Source organism: Sciurus vulgaris (assembly GCF_902686455.1).
Source record: "Sciurus vulgaris genome assembly, chromosome: 11".
Classification (NCBI taxonomy): Eukaryota; Metazoa; Chordata; class Mammalia; order Rodentia; family Sciuridae; genus Sciurus; species Sciurus vulgaris.
Genome location: NC_136472.1, coordinates 16,635,499 through 16,649,960, shown reverse-complemented (window position 1 = coordinate 16,649,960; position 14,462 = coordinate 16,635,499). Strand labels below are relative to the sequence as shown.

General features: G+C 44.8%; 2 protein-coding genes across 2 annotated transcripts; one reads left to right on the top strand and one right to left on the bottom strand.

The window, feature by feature from the left end:
* Positions 1–51: 51 nt before the first annotated feature.
* SELENOH (selenoprotein H) lies at positions 52–1,858 on the top strand. Its single transcript, XM_079102613.1, has 4 exons — positions 52–353; positions 440–585; positions 725–855; positions 1,685–1,858. Exons 1-3 carry the CDS (start codon positions 232–234, stop codon positions 823–825), a joined length of 369 nt encoding a protein of 122 aa, XP_078958739.1. The 5' UTR covers positions 52–231; the 3' UTR covers positions 826–855; positions 1,685–1,858.
* Positions 1,859–1,990: 132 nt separating this feature from the next.
* BTBD18 (BTB domain containing 18) lies at positions 1,991–6,818 on the bottom strand (the record flags this gene model as incomplete). Its single annotated transcript, XM_079102646.1, has 2 exons — positions 1,991–4,773; positions 6,695–6,818. 2 exons carry the CDS (start codon positions 6,816–6,818, stop codon positions 2,711–2,713), a joined length of 2,187 nt encoding a protein of 728 aa, XP_078958772.1. The 3' UTR covers positions 1,991–2,710.
* Between the last annotated feature and the right edge of the window lie 7,644 nt (positions 6,819–14,462).

The window sequence follows — 14,462 nt, the reverse complement described above, 5'->3', positions numbered from 1 at the left end:
CTGAGTGGCTGGTCCCGAGGGTCCCGCCTCCCGGCCACGTGCGTGCGCGGGCCACGCTTTCCGCTCCCCGGGGTAGGTTTTGTTGGGTGAGCGGAAGTTCAGGCTGAGCCTGGTAGTTCCGAGTCTGACTGCCTTCCCGCCCGTGCTAACTCAGTCGTAGCATCCCCACGCTATTTTCCCTCCCGCCCAGGACCCCCAGTCGGCTCGGCGCGCAGCCGGAGGCCAGGCGCCATGGCTCCTCGGGGGAGGAAGCGGAAGGCCGAGGCCACTGTGGTCGCGACGTCGGAGAAGCGGGAGGAACTGGAGAACGGCCGGGAACAGGTGGAAGAGGCGGTCGTCGTCATTGAGCATTGGTGAGGGCCCGGGAGAGTCACGGGCGGCGGCGGGAAGGATGGCGTGGCAGCGTGGGGCGCAGTCTGACCTCCCCATCTCTCCCTAGCACTAGCTGACGCGTCTACGGGCGCAACGCCGCGGCCCTGAGCCAGGCGCTGCGCCTGGAGGCCCCGGAGCTTCCCGTGAAGGTGAATCCTTGCAAGCCCCGGAGGGGCAGCTTCGAGGTGACACTGCTGCGCCCGGACGGCAGCAGTGAGTGCGGGCCGGGCCTTGGGGCAGAGGGGCATGGGGTCTGAAGCTAAGAAGCGCCCGCTAGTTTCGGAAACCGCGGCCAGCTGTTGACCTTAGAGAGGTGCTCGTGGATTCCAACGTAATTTCGGTTTATTCCCAGGTGCCGAGCTCTGGACTGGGATTAAGAAGGGGCCCCCTCGCAAACTCAAATTCCCTGAACCTCAAGAAGTGGTGGAAGAGTTGAAGAAGTACCTTTCGTAGGGCGGTTTGGGCAGAAGTCCTCATGCTGAGGTTTGAAATGGAGAGGGAATTCATCTTGGGGTGGCTTCTTGCAAAGGAGCCCATACTGTCATAACTTATTTCACACAGGATCTAGTGGTTTCCTATATGGCATGCCTTTTGCTAACCGTTTTGCACTTCAGTGATTTTACGCTAAATTGTAGAACACTAATGGAAACATAAATGATTCTTTATAGATGTGCAATTTGTATCCTTCCGGGTGATTGTGGCCCTGGGGGTATAGGGCCAGTTTTGCATTTGTTTGGAATTCATTCCTGATGGCTATTTTAATTCTTTGAACCGGTTGTAAATCTTACTGGTTCCCCAAGTGAAATTTTTTAACAAGTGCTTTTGTATGTGTTAGTGGTTTTCCTCCCATACCAGCATACTGTTACTTCACCTGTACCTACCTAACCCCGACTCTTTTCTAGCTTTTTTTTATTTCCCAGTGCTTATGTATTAAACACTGCATACAGCACTGTGCCTCCTGGTTACACGGATTTTTTTTTTCTCTGTCTATAATGTTTCATTGCTTTGGCATCTTGTCAGGCACTTGGATGCTGAGTGAGCTTTGGGGGAAGGATACGGTCCTTGAGCTCCTGGGTGTGAGTTGGGGGATGCTGGGGACTGAAGAGGCTGAAGCAGGAGGATTACAAGTTCAAGGCCAGTCTCAGCAAGACCCTATCTCAAAAAATAAAGGGCTGGGAATGTAGCTCAGTAGTAAAGCCTCCCAGGGCTCAATCCCCAATATCAAAATTTAATAAAGGGATGGGGGAGCTGTCTTCCTTAGTCTTTGGTTGCCTGGATCCCATCTCTAACATTTCCCCTCTCATTTTTGCAGCTGTCTCTGGTGATGTTGGAGAATTTATGATGGGACACGGCTAAACTTCAGTCATGTACCTGAAGCCATGGTTTCTTCCACTCCAGAAATGATGGTACAGATGAGGCAACCTTCTAGTAAGGCATTGTGAAAGTATTTGAATTTGGTTTGTTTAATAAAAGGTTAAATAAAGTATCTTTGAGTAAAATTTAATATTAATGGACAAAGCCAGCTGTGGGGTTGATGATCCTTATATTTTTCATTGCCCAAGGTCACCAATTGGTCTGGAACTTTTAAGAGTCTCTGGTAGAACATGTGAAACACTTGTAAAAACTATGGGAGCAAACTAAATTTTTTTTTTTTTAAAGCAACTCTTTTCCAACTCACTTCTTAGAAGTGATGGACGTACACCTTCCTGGCCCCTCTGGAGGTTTTACCTAGACTTCACACACTGGCAGCAAGCTCCACAAACACAAGATGCTGGACAGTGTCCCATCATTCCCACCCACTTGGTATTTTGCCTAACAGCTTCACATCTTCTGGGACATTTCTCTTTCTACTGTTTGTGGTATTGGGGATCAAACCCAAGGCCTCTTGCATGCTACGGGAGTGCTCTGCTACTGAGTCATAACCCCAATCCTTGTTAAATTTTGAGAGGCTCAAAGTGTAACAGAACCCCACCATAGAACTTTCCCTGAATTTGCAGACTTGATGCCCTGTGAACTGAGAGACCTGGTTCTTGACTGTTACCTATGACCCACTAGAGGTGGGGACCACGCAGTTTATTGTTTCACTTGTCACTAACTGGAAAGTAGATTACACAGAAATAAGATAGTTCAAATTCATAATTTTCTACCTATGTTATTACTGAACTTCTGCCTGGTTCCCAAGGTCTGGGGAGGGGAGGGAGGGACCTACAAAGAGCCAGGGTCAACCTACCTCTTACACTAAGAGGAGAAGGCATGTGCTAGTTTTTCTGCCAATAAGCCTTTTGCTAGCCAACACTTTCCACCCTCCCAGGGCCCCTAACCTACCCTCCCTTCTCCACTACGTTAGTATATCTACCTCTGTTTCTGACTCTGAGGAAGGATCAGGCCACACAGAGGGAACACTGTTGGGCCCCAGCCTCCCCTCTGCTGTCCAGTCCACCACATCGATTTCTTCATCTTCAGAGCTGGCAGGAAGGGGGCCCAGCAGCTCAGAGTTATCAAATATCTCCTTGCTGGCCTCTGGAGCAGAGTATAAGTCCTCATCCATGGTTAGGGACACATCTAGCTCAGTCTCTTCCCAGTTTGAGCATGGAGGAGAGAGGTCCCTGTAAGATCTTTGGGGAAGGTCAGGGGAGTCAATGTGAAGAAGTTTGTCTCCCTGACCATCCAGTGGCTGGGAGTTGGTAATTTCAAGATGTGGAGTCCAAGAATCTCCCACTGAGAGCACCCCTCCTTCACTCATCTCAGAGGGCATGACAAGAGGACTAAAGGGTTCAATTGGCTCTTTGTTCTCAGAAGGCATGACAAGGGGACTAAAGGGCTCAATTGGCTCTTTGTTCTCACCAACAGGTTCCTTTTCCAATCCTGTGAGCTCCCTGGGCCAGAGTTCCATATCTGGTAAACACCATTCTTCCCCTTCAATCCAGTTCTTTCCTGTTTCTGTCAGGTGATAACTAGGGGTTCTGCAGCCTTCAACCTCAGGACTCTCCAAAGACCCAACAGGTGGCTCAATGTCTGAGCCACAGAGCATGAAGTCAAGGATCTCTTCCAGCTCACTGGTGGCCGCGGCACTTGTGATTCGGTACTCTTCAGCTTCACAGGGCTGCCTTAGCAGAGCTGTATCAAATGCATATGGCTCTCTGCAGTCAATATTCATCATGGGTTCTTTCCCTACCAGCTCTGGACTAGACCCAAACTCTGACTTCACCACAGGGTGATCTGGGGAGTGGCTAGCAGAGAGCAGAAAGTCTTGTAGCCTAGAGACAACGGGGGAGTCCTGACACAGTTCTATTCTAGTAGATGGCATCTCCTGCTCATTAATTGAAGATAGCTGAGTCCTTGGAGGTTCTAAGTCTCTTCCAGGATCTGTGATCTGGGGGCTATCTTGAGAATTTTTGAGGGGAGGCTCCTGTACTACCTCCCAGCAGGTCCCATTTACAATTTTCCTAAGTTTTACTCTCCCAATCTGCCCTTCCTCTGCAGAGTCTGAGTTGGGTGCCCTGACTTCAGGGCTCCGTTTCTTACTCCCACCTGTCTTCCCAAGACCAGATGGACTTGGGGTGTTCCGTAGAGGACTAGCTCTTCCTGGCTTCTGTTTGTCCGCTGGTGCTTCTTTATTTATACTCCTCTGCCGCCAAAGACGCCGACCGGGAGCTGTGGGCACTGTGGATCCACTTAAAATGCTAGGCTTTGATGTACAGACATCAGGAGATGGCTTTGAGCGACTTAGCCTGATCTTCCTGGGCAACAGTCGCTCGTCCACAGAGGGGTACAAGCTGGGTGGGGAAACTGCCGTAGGACCAAGGACAGAGTCATTCTTGTTTTCCTTAGGTCCCTGACTTTGGCTTGATGGAGAAGAGCTTTCCTCTTGGGGAGTCAGGCAGGCTCTAGCCTTCCTCTTGAGCAGAAGAGTGCCTGACAAGTTCTCAGCATTTGGTCGGTTACTCTTTTCCTGGGGACCTTCCTCCTTCCCCAAAGACTTCAACCTAACTGCCCCAAGAGGACAAGGAGTCTGAGTAACAGGCAGTGGAGTTCGTGGGCGGCGGCTGGGTGCCACCACTCTGGCAGAGATGGGTGCAGCACTTGGCGGTTGTAAACACTCTCGGTTCAGTCTTCGGCCCTGAGGGGCCTTCACCAACTTTCCACCCTCTAACTGAAGAGATTCTAGCTCAGACACACGAAGCTGACGGGCAGCAGAAAGCACGTCCTGGGCTTCTTCTCGAGATACTTCCATCTCTGAGGTATACAGGAAGTCCACCAGCTTTCTAAGTGTCCTGATTTTCAGACCCCCCAGCTCCAGCACCACCTTCCGACCCTGAGCTGGCCTTTCCCGTTCCAGGCGTTCTGTGAAGAAGGGGCTGCAGGCTGACAGAATGCAGCAGTGGGCTGGAACTGCCTCACCTGGAGAGAAACCCACAACTTTCCTTATGTAGACTGGCATGTTCATGAACCAAGCACAGACATTACTACCCAAATGTACTGCCCCTTCTCTTAGTTTTTTTTCCCCATGGCAATTCAAATAAAAGTAGAACTTTGTTCCTTCTGCTTGCCTGGAATCTTCTGCCATTACCTCTCTGTTAGCTAACTTATTTTTTTAATAATCTTCCAAAATCTTGCCTACATCATTCAAAAAGTCTTTCTCCAGCTGGGGAGTGGTGCATACCTGTAATCCTAGCAACTTGGGAGTTTGAGACCCTGTCTCAAAAAAAAAAAAATCTCAAAAAATAAAATAGGCTGGGGATGTAGCTCAGTGGTAGAACACCCTTGGGTTCAATCCCCACTACCACCAAAAAAAAAGCAAGCCTTCCAATCCACAAGTATGGGGGGTCTGGTGCTCCTAGGCACAGAGAGGTACTCAATAACTATCATAGCACTTACTGATCTGAACTGGAATTAGCCATCTCCATTATACTGAAAGCTCTTTGAGGACAGGGGCCATATCTGTCTTGTTCACTGAGGTATAACCAGTGCTTGCCACATGGTAGAAAATCAAATACTTGCTGAATAAATGGTTTTGACACATGAGTGCTCAAAAAGTTTTATAGGAACAATGTGTGGTCTAACAGTAGGTTTAGAGGCGAACAATCAGGCTTCAACTATCCTGCTGTCTACCAGGGAGAGGTCTGTTCTGAGCTACCTTCTCATTTTATGACCAATTTCCAGGCAATATCATTCAGGCTATCCTATGTCTTCAATTAACAAAGGCTTGCTAATGACTCCCAAAGCCCTATCACTTACTACCTAGATATCTTTCCTGAGGTTACAAACATCATGGCCTGCATACTTACATGGATGTCTCCCAAGCACCTCCAATGCAACCTTCTAAGGAAATGGAATTTTGCCACCCAAAACCTCCCAATTTCTATTCCAAAATAAAGTATCCCATTCATCCCCTTGCCTCAGTCATCTCATTCTTCTCTTCCTTACATATATCTAATCAGATGTCAACTTTAAATAACTTCTAGAGTCATCAGGCACTGTTCTAAGGGTTTTGCCAGTATTAATCCATTTATTCACAACCTTGTGATGTAGCTACTGGTATTGTAGATGAGTAAACTGGTATACTTCTGTAAGATGCCCACAATTGTAGTTAGTAAGTAGCAGGGACAAAATTTGAACCCAGAATCTGGCTACAGTCTGTGCTCTTCATCACTTTAATAGCACATACTTTATTTTTTGGCAATACTGGGGTTTGAAACCAGGGGTGCTCTATCTCTAAACTACATCCCCAAGGTTTTTATACTTTTTATTTTGAGGTAGGGACTTGCCCAGATTCCCAGGTAGACCTACTTAGTTTGCCAAGTAGCTAAGATTACAGAGTCTAACTACAATCCTTTTTTATTTTTGTTTTTGGTACTAGGGATTAAACCCAGAGTACTTTACCACTGAGCTATATCTCTAGGTCTCCCTAAATTGATCAGTCTGCCCTTGAACTTTTGATGTTCTTGCTTAGCCTCCATAGTCACCGGGAAGAATAATATCCATTTTTTTTTTTTTTTTTCAGTGCCAGAGATCAAATTCAGGGCCTCACACATGGTAGGCAAGTGCTCTACTACTGAGCTACAACTCTAACCCAATATCCATATCTTAAGTTATCTCGATGTTTACAAAACTTTACAATTAATTTCATTTTTAAGAGAAAAAAAACACAATTTCACTCCTGAAAATTGTCCTAGAAACATATAGTTCTTTACCAAATAGTTTATAGTACTCAAAAGTAGTAACATTCTTCTGTTTTTTTTCTTTCTTTCACCCTTAGCCTTAAACTAATTTTATCTTATTCTATGGTGAGTTTCCAGCTGAGTTTCTACCAGTTTCTTACCTTCTGCCTGCAGAAGGACATCACAAAACACACCACTCTGCTGTTGGTGATGAAGCTGCAGAAATGCTAACCGGAGAAACCGAGGGTTCCTATATAAGATCTTGGAACTGGCAGGAGAGCACATGTTGGCAGTCTCTAATGAACTTAGATTTTCACAGATCAGATTCCTGTAAGTGAGAGAGTTCATTTCAGAGACATGGTTATACATAAATAGTTTTTTTTTTTTGTCTTTGCAATAACAGAAATTTTGAGCCGGGTGCAATGGCACACACCTGTAATCCCAGCAGCTTGGGAGGCTGAGGCAGGAGGATCACAAGTTCAAAGACAGCCTCAGCAACTTTGGGCCTAAGGAACTCGGCAAAACCTGACTCTAAGTATTTTTTTAAAAAGGGGGTCTTTGGGAATGTGGCTCGGTGGTTAAGCGCACCTGGGTTCAATCCCTGGTACTACGAAAAAAAAAATTTTTTTTTTCAAAGTAGTATAAATTGAGGAAACACTAACCCTAGAAGTTGTGCTAAGGGTATCTCACTCTCCCTCTTTTTTTTTTTTTGGAAGTGGGGATTGAACCCAGGGGTGCTTTAACACTAAACTATATTCCCAGTCCTTTTATTGTTTATTTTGAAGCAGAGTCTCCATAAGATGCTGAGAAGCTTGTTTAAGTTGCCAAGGCTGGCCTTGAAACGGTGATCTTCTTGCATCAGCCCCTGGAATCCTGGGATTTCAGGCATGTGCCACTAGCCTGGCATGAAATTCTTTCTTGAGACATCCTTGGCTCATGGCATGGTGATGCATGCCTGTTATCCCAGCAACTGGAGAGGTTGAGAGGAAAATCACAGGTCCAAGGCCAGCCTCAAAATGAAAAATAAAAAGATCTGGGGATGTAGCTCAGTGGTAAAGCACCCCTGGTTTCAATCCCAAGTATCGTAAATAAATAAATAAAATCATCATAGTGGTTACATGTGAGAGCTCAGAGATAAGCTTAGGTTTGAATCTTGGCTCCGTTATTAGCGTAGCTGTATAATCTCACACAGGTGACTTAACTCTCAGTCTCACTTTCTCATTTATGAAATGGGAATAATAACAGTACTTACCTTGTGGGATTGTTTTAAAAATCAAATGAGTCAACACAGGTAAAACTGCTTAGCACAATGTGGGCGTGGCACAACGTAACTATTATCCCCCAAATGAATATTATTATTATCATCCTTCAATCTTCTTCATTCATATTACTGCCGAGACTCAAACTCCTAGAGTGCTGACTACTAACATTCTCCCTCAGCACTTCATCCCAGTTCCATGGTTATAATCCTCACTTTTTTTTTTTTTTTTTTTTTTTTTTTTTCGGTACTGGCGATCGAACTCAGGGCCTTGTGTTTGCGAGGCAAGTACTCTACCAGCTGAGCTATCTCCCCAACCCAATTTAACACTTTTAAAAACAATAATGGGAGCTGGTTGAGGTGGCACATTGTCTGTAATCCAGTGGCTTGGGAGGCTGAGACAGGAGGATCTTGAGTTTGTCAAGGCCAGCCTCAGCAAAAACAAGGGGCTGAGCAACTCAGTGAGACCCTGTCTCTAAATAAAATACAAAATAGGGCGGGAACGTGGCCTAGTGGTTGAGTGCCTCTAAGTTCAATTCCCAGTACTCCCCCCACCACAAACAAACAAACAATAATGGGTATAAACCTTTCTCTAGGAAGTTCTATGCATCTTCTTTTCTCTGTGCTATCACACTAACCAGCAGAGGGTGCACAATAAAGTGAAGACTCTGGACTGAGTGGGAAGATCTCTCACAAATGACATTGCCTCTCTTGGTTCAAATGTTCCTGGCCAAAGTGAGCCTGATTGATCCTGGAAGTTGACAAAAATGTGGCCTTTAGTTTTGTCTGTTTGGTTAATTACCTGGCTAACACTGGAGCAAGGATAGGTAAGCATTCTACCTCTCCCAAACAAGCTGGATAGTCTGACTTCACACCGATTACATTTCCAGTTTTGTTTTGTTTTGCACTAAAAAACCCACACTCACTGCACAGCTGTGTTCTTGTCCTGGCATGAAGTTTGCAGTCAGGTAGCACTGAGGGTTCGAATGGTTCACATCAAAACTATCAGGAAAGAAAAGAGTGGAAAAGTAAATTAGGAAAGGGCGGGCTCAATTCCCATCCCAGACAGAAAACCATAGGTGTAGAAGGGCAGCTGTTGCAAAGGCCCTGGGGAAGCTTTCCAAAACACCAGTGCTAGGCCTTGCTCCCAGACCCAACCTGGAATGGTTTTGCAGCAGGATTTGCTTCTGATGTGCTGTCTCTGCTTGGATCCTCTGTCCAGCCTGCCTTGCTTCCTATTAATGTCCAGCCTCCTGCCAACAGTTGGAGCAAAGCAGCGCAGGTGGGTCAACGGCCTGAGCGATTCCCTTCTCCGTCCAGAGCAGAGGGAATTGGGGTTGAAGGAGAAAGCAGGGCGTTAGGGAAGGCCCTGCAAAGCTGCGCGTCCCGCACACTCCGGGCGCCCCGGCCCAACTCCTTTGAGAGACCACTCGGCGCGAAGGTTTCTGGGAATGGAGCGAGGGGATCCCGGAGGCCCGAATTCAGGGTTGGCCCTCACCGCCACCTCTGGCCACAGGGGCTTTGCAGTCACCCCCTTGGTGCCCTCGTCGTGCTGCTGGTCCCAGCACCCACATGCACTGGGCAGTGGTGACAGCCAGGGCCCGAGTCCACGCGGCCCGTGCCACACACCGCGCGCCGCTGCCCTCGCGCCGGCGCGTCGCGGGGCCGACGTCCTTCCTCCTCCCGAGCCTCGGCTACGTCTGCCTGAATACGTCATCCCCATTGGCCGAAGGCCCCGGGGAGAGCCAATCAGAGGAGGCGCGGAGCTTTGGGCGGGAGGCTGGGTCTCGAGGGACTTGAGGGCTGAGGGAAGATGGCAGGGCCGCGGGAGGTAGGAGGAAGGGCCTGCGGGGAGGGACTCTCGGGCCGGGCCCCGCGGCACTCAAGGCCTGGGCACTGCACCAGGGCGGTCGGAGGACATCGCCTCCTCCGCCTTGAAGAGGCCGCAAACGGCCTGCCAGGGCCGCGCTCGCTTCGAGCAGGAAAGAGCGCCGCATGTAAAGTTCCGCGTGCATGAACGAGAACAGACGAAGGAGCCTCGTGTGGCCGGACGCGGCTTCAGGCCGTCAGACCCCCTCCGTTTTTATGCCTTCCTCTACCCGTGGTTCTCTGGCTGGGCGTCTCCACTCGCACCCCATGCCTCGAATCTAGGTATTCTAAGGCCAGAGAGGTTCTGGAACAAGCTCATGGAGCTAGTTTCTGAATTCAGTGTCTCCACTGATTCCACTCCGACCCCGAATCTCAGGGAACTGTTGACCCAGAGAACTGCAGAAATTCTCCCCCTGGAGGTGGTCTCCTGTGCCCTTCCCCAGACGATTTATTTAGCACAGCCCCTGACGGAAAACAGCTTGTTTCAGGAGTGATACTAAATTAAATGATCTCAAGGTAAAACATTTACAAAGAATGCAAATAAATCCACGGCATAAATCTAGACGACAGTTCTTTCCCTCTTGTGCATTAGGACCCAGGCCCTGGCTTCCATTACTGCCCCTCGGTAGATGCCCGGTGATGCCTCACTCGCTCTGGGTGAAAATGGCCTGAATCCATTTTCACAAAAAATGCTGAAGCCAACTGGAGGTAGAAAGGAAGATGCCTAACAGGAGGAGAACCTGCAAAAGGACAAAAAGAGAGGTGAGTAAATAGAGTGCTCTCAAGTATGTCTTAACTGGTGTGGTTTCGAAGCCTCTGCTCTTAAGATGAGAAAGAAACAAGGAACAGAAGACATTTTCAGTTGCAGTTGTCATATTTGAAGAGGAAGCAGTTTCTGAAAGAACATAAAACCTAGCAGAAGGAGGACCAATTTTACTGGCTTGCAAGTAAGCAAGCAAGGAAGGAAAAGCAAAAGAGTGAAGGCAGAACAATACTTATTTATGGCCCTGGGTTCAATCCCCAGTACCATGTTAAAAAAAAAAAAAAAAGTAATATTTATGGCATCTGTTGCTGAAGAATCAACACTTGATTGGGCAGGTGTAGTACCAGTATTGACAATTTTGTGGAGGTATCAGGAAAATATAAATATTATATTTTCATCAGGATGAAATTAATTTTAAAGAAGAGGACTCACTTCTTGGCTCTTTTTTTTTTTGCAAGACAATGTGTTTTTATTTGTTCTGTTTTTTGTTTTTTGTTTTGTTTATCTTCTTGGCTCTTGTTTGTTTTAATTAACCCTATTTGCGTTAAGAATTTCTAAAGGGAATGATAAATGGCTATCCCAGGGCTTCAAAAATGATAGACTTTGAAGAGAGAGAGAGAAGGAAAGAGAGGGAGAGAAACAAAACAATACAAAAAATGATGAGTTTTGAATATGTAGCCACCAGAGGGTATAAAGGAGTAAAAATATGTTGTTTTTCTTTGTACAAATAGCCAGTGTTTTTTTTGAAGTTCATTTTTTTCACTTCTTATTGGCATTTATAATTTTAGTCTTTTTAGAACTAGAATCATCATTACACTACTCTAACCTATGTGATAGTTTAAAATTTTTTTCGGTGTTGGGGATCAAACCCAGGGCTTTGTGCATGCTAAGCATGCATTCTACTACAGAGCTATTCTACCCCACCCTGGGGTCCCATTTCTTTTTTAATCCCCTCCCCCAGTTCTTTCCTAATCTTTCACCATTTTATGGTATCTTATTTTTCTATCTTTGTTTGTGATGATGGGTGGGGAAGTTAAACTTATGGATTTTAAGACTGAGCATTGAAGCCTGGCATGGTGGCAAATGTCTTTTAATCCCAGAGACTCCAGAGGCTGAGGAAGGAGGACTGCAAATTGAGGCCTGCATCAGCAATTTATCAAGGCCTTAAGCAATTTAGTGAGACCCTGTCTCAAAATGAAAACTAAAAGGGCCAAGGATGTCTGTCGAACAGTAGTATAGCACCGTGGTTTCAATCCCAGTACCCAAAGCAAAGCAGAACACTGATTATAATGTTCCATGTGTATAAACAAAAGAGAAACAAAGAAAAAACAAAAAAGTCTCTTGCCATTAAAAGTCTTCAAGCCATTAATTTCTCTCCATATTTATGCTGTCCTAATGTAAATCTCTATCACTGTAACTTGACAGGTACAATTGCTTTCAAACTAATTTTGCTTTTACACTTGCTTCCTCTTTATTTGTTGCATAAGTTTATTTACAGGATCTTTCCAAAATGGGATTTAGATCATGTCCTTCTGTTTAACCCTTCCACTCCTACAGAGACGCTTTCGTCTAAGAATAAAAAACCCCAAACTTCTTTCTCTGGCCCATATAACTTCATATTCTGATTCTCACCTCTCCTTCTGTCCTTATTTCCTGCATCCTCTGTTGGGTCTAATATGTTTCATCCCACACCTTGGGGCTTTGGTATTAAGGGAGAGATCTTTTTTTTTTTTTTTTTTTCGCAGTACTGGGGATCGAACTCAGGGCCTTGTGCTTGCGAGCCAAGCACTCTACCAACTGAGCTATCTCCCCAGCCCAAGGGCTTTGGTATTAAGAATAACCACCACTTATACCGTCTCAGAGTTGGCTGCTTCTTACTATTTAGATTTCAAGTAAACTGTCACCTTTCCAGAGTTTGTTTCTGACATCCAATCTAGAGCATGCTACAAGGTACTCTTATCAATCTGTTTTAAATCTACATAGTGTGGTATCTGACATTATCTTATTTATCTATCTTTTGCTGTTGGAGATTGAACCCAGGGCCTTAAGCATGCTAAACATGCACTTACCACTGAGCTACATCATCAACCCTTATGTTATTAATCTCTTTTATCTCTAGAAAGTAAGCTTTATGAAACTTGTCTATCTTATCATTAACATTTAGAAGAGTGCCTGGTACTTAAAATAGGTACTTAAAATAACCCAGGTAGAACTAGTTTATTTTCAGTGAACTGAGCATAAATAATTTATCTATTGGTATCAGTGATTGTGATGCTTTATTTGGAGATATCTGTTTAAGATAAATTTTAACATCTTTTTTTACCACTGAGCTTTTTATTTATATAATTGTTTTGAGTGTTTTCTACAAATTCTTTCATGTTAAATGACTTGTCCTGAATACTGTAACTGCTAAGCAGAGACTATTCTCTCTCTCAAAACTGTTGCTATGTATGAAATATAAGGTTAAGCTCTGGGAATGTACCATGAACAAAAAAAACACTGTTCATACTTTCATGGAGCTTATCTTCTGTTGGAGAAGACAGAAACACACAAACAAAACAAAATAGAAAGGCAGACAAAATGATGAAGACAATATTTTGTCTTCATCATTTTCAGTGATGAGGAAGAAACAAGACCAATCCATCTCTAGAAAATTATAGAACATTGTAGAATAGAGCTCTGATATAGGAACCGGAGAATCATCAAACATTTCTTGTGCAAATTATTTTCCTCTCGCAATCATCTTTGGCTTTCGAACTTGCTACGGATGGAAAGTAGAGGTAGAAGATACAAGAAAGCAATGGGAGAAGATTCTTAGATAATGAAACTTGAAGGCTGTTCGTTTTCTTTGTGATAATGTATTCATTTCCCATTCTAGTTTGTTTAAAATCCATCAAGCAAGTGCTACACGCTTGTTTGGTCTTGGCTACCAAGTATGAGGATCTTAAGACTGTATATAAAATGTGATGGGGTAAATAATGACTAGATCATCCTGATTAAATGGGCACTTCATGCTAAGGAGGAGTGGAATTCCAGGGTTAGATAAGTAAAGGTCAGATTATGGTTGATAAGTGTTACTTTAATGTGTGTGTTTGTGGTACTGGGGACTGAACCCAGTGCTGTACCACTGAGCTACATCCCCAGCCCTTTTTAAAATTTTTATTTTGAGACAGGTTCTTGCTAAGTTGCTGAGGCTGACCTGGAACTTGTGATCCTCCTGCCTTTGCCTCCTGAGTCCCTGGGATTACAGGTATGTGCCTCCACTCCTAGCCCAGTTTACAATAATGTATTGAATGAATAAATATGGTACTTTGAAAGCAACAAGGTATTTGGCCTTCATTCTGACTGTAGTGTAAGGTGATTCAAAGGATCTCAGCTGTGGAGTCAGATTGAGTCAGAGGTCACTTCTTAGCCAGATGACCTCTGGCAATTTTCTTCACTTAATTGAGCTTTGATTTCCTGATCTGTAAAATGATGGTAATACTCTTTCCATAGTGGCATTTTAAAAGTTAGTGGTAATGAGCTCAAAGTGACTCTAACATGATAGACACTTCATTGGTTGCTATTATTGGGTAATGGTGAACCATGGATGATTTTTTGGGGGCAGGACAGATACTGGTGAGTTTATACTATACCACTATACATGGTTTAAAAACCTTTATGTGTATTTTAATTTTCATAGTAGCTTTGTGAGGTAGATATCCTCATTTTATAATTAAGGAAACAGGCTCAGAGAGATAGTATAATTGAGTCAAGTGGTACATAGATTGGAGTCAGCACTCTTACAAAGGTGGGGTTTGAAGCCAGGGAGTCTGACTACAGAATCTATGCTCTTCACCACTATTCTAGATTATTCTTTATGAAGATTCATTAGTAAATCTAAAGGTTTTAGATTTTTCAGTAAGCAAGATAAAGAAAACATTCAATTCATTATTATCATCCTTGTTAGTCATTAGTGAGTAACAATAAAATAGTAGTCTTTGTCGTTTTTGAAAAAGAGTACTAGCTTGGAACATTCCTGTAATCCCAGTCACTTGGG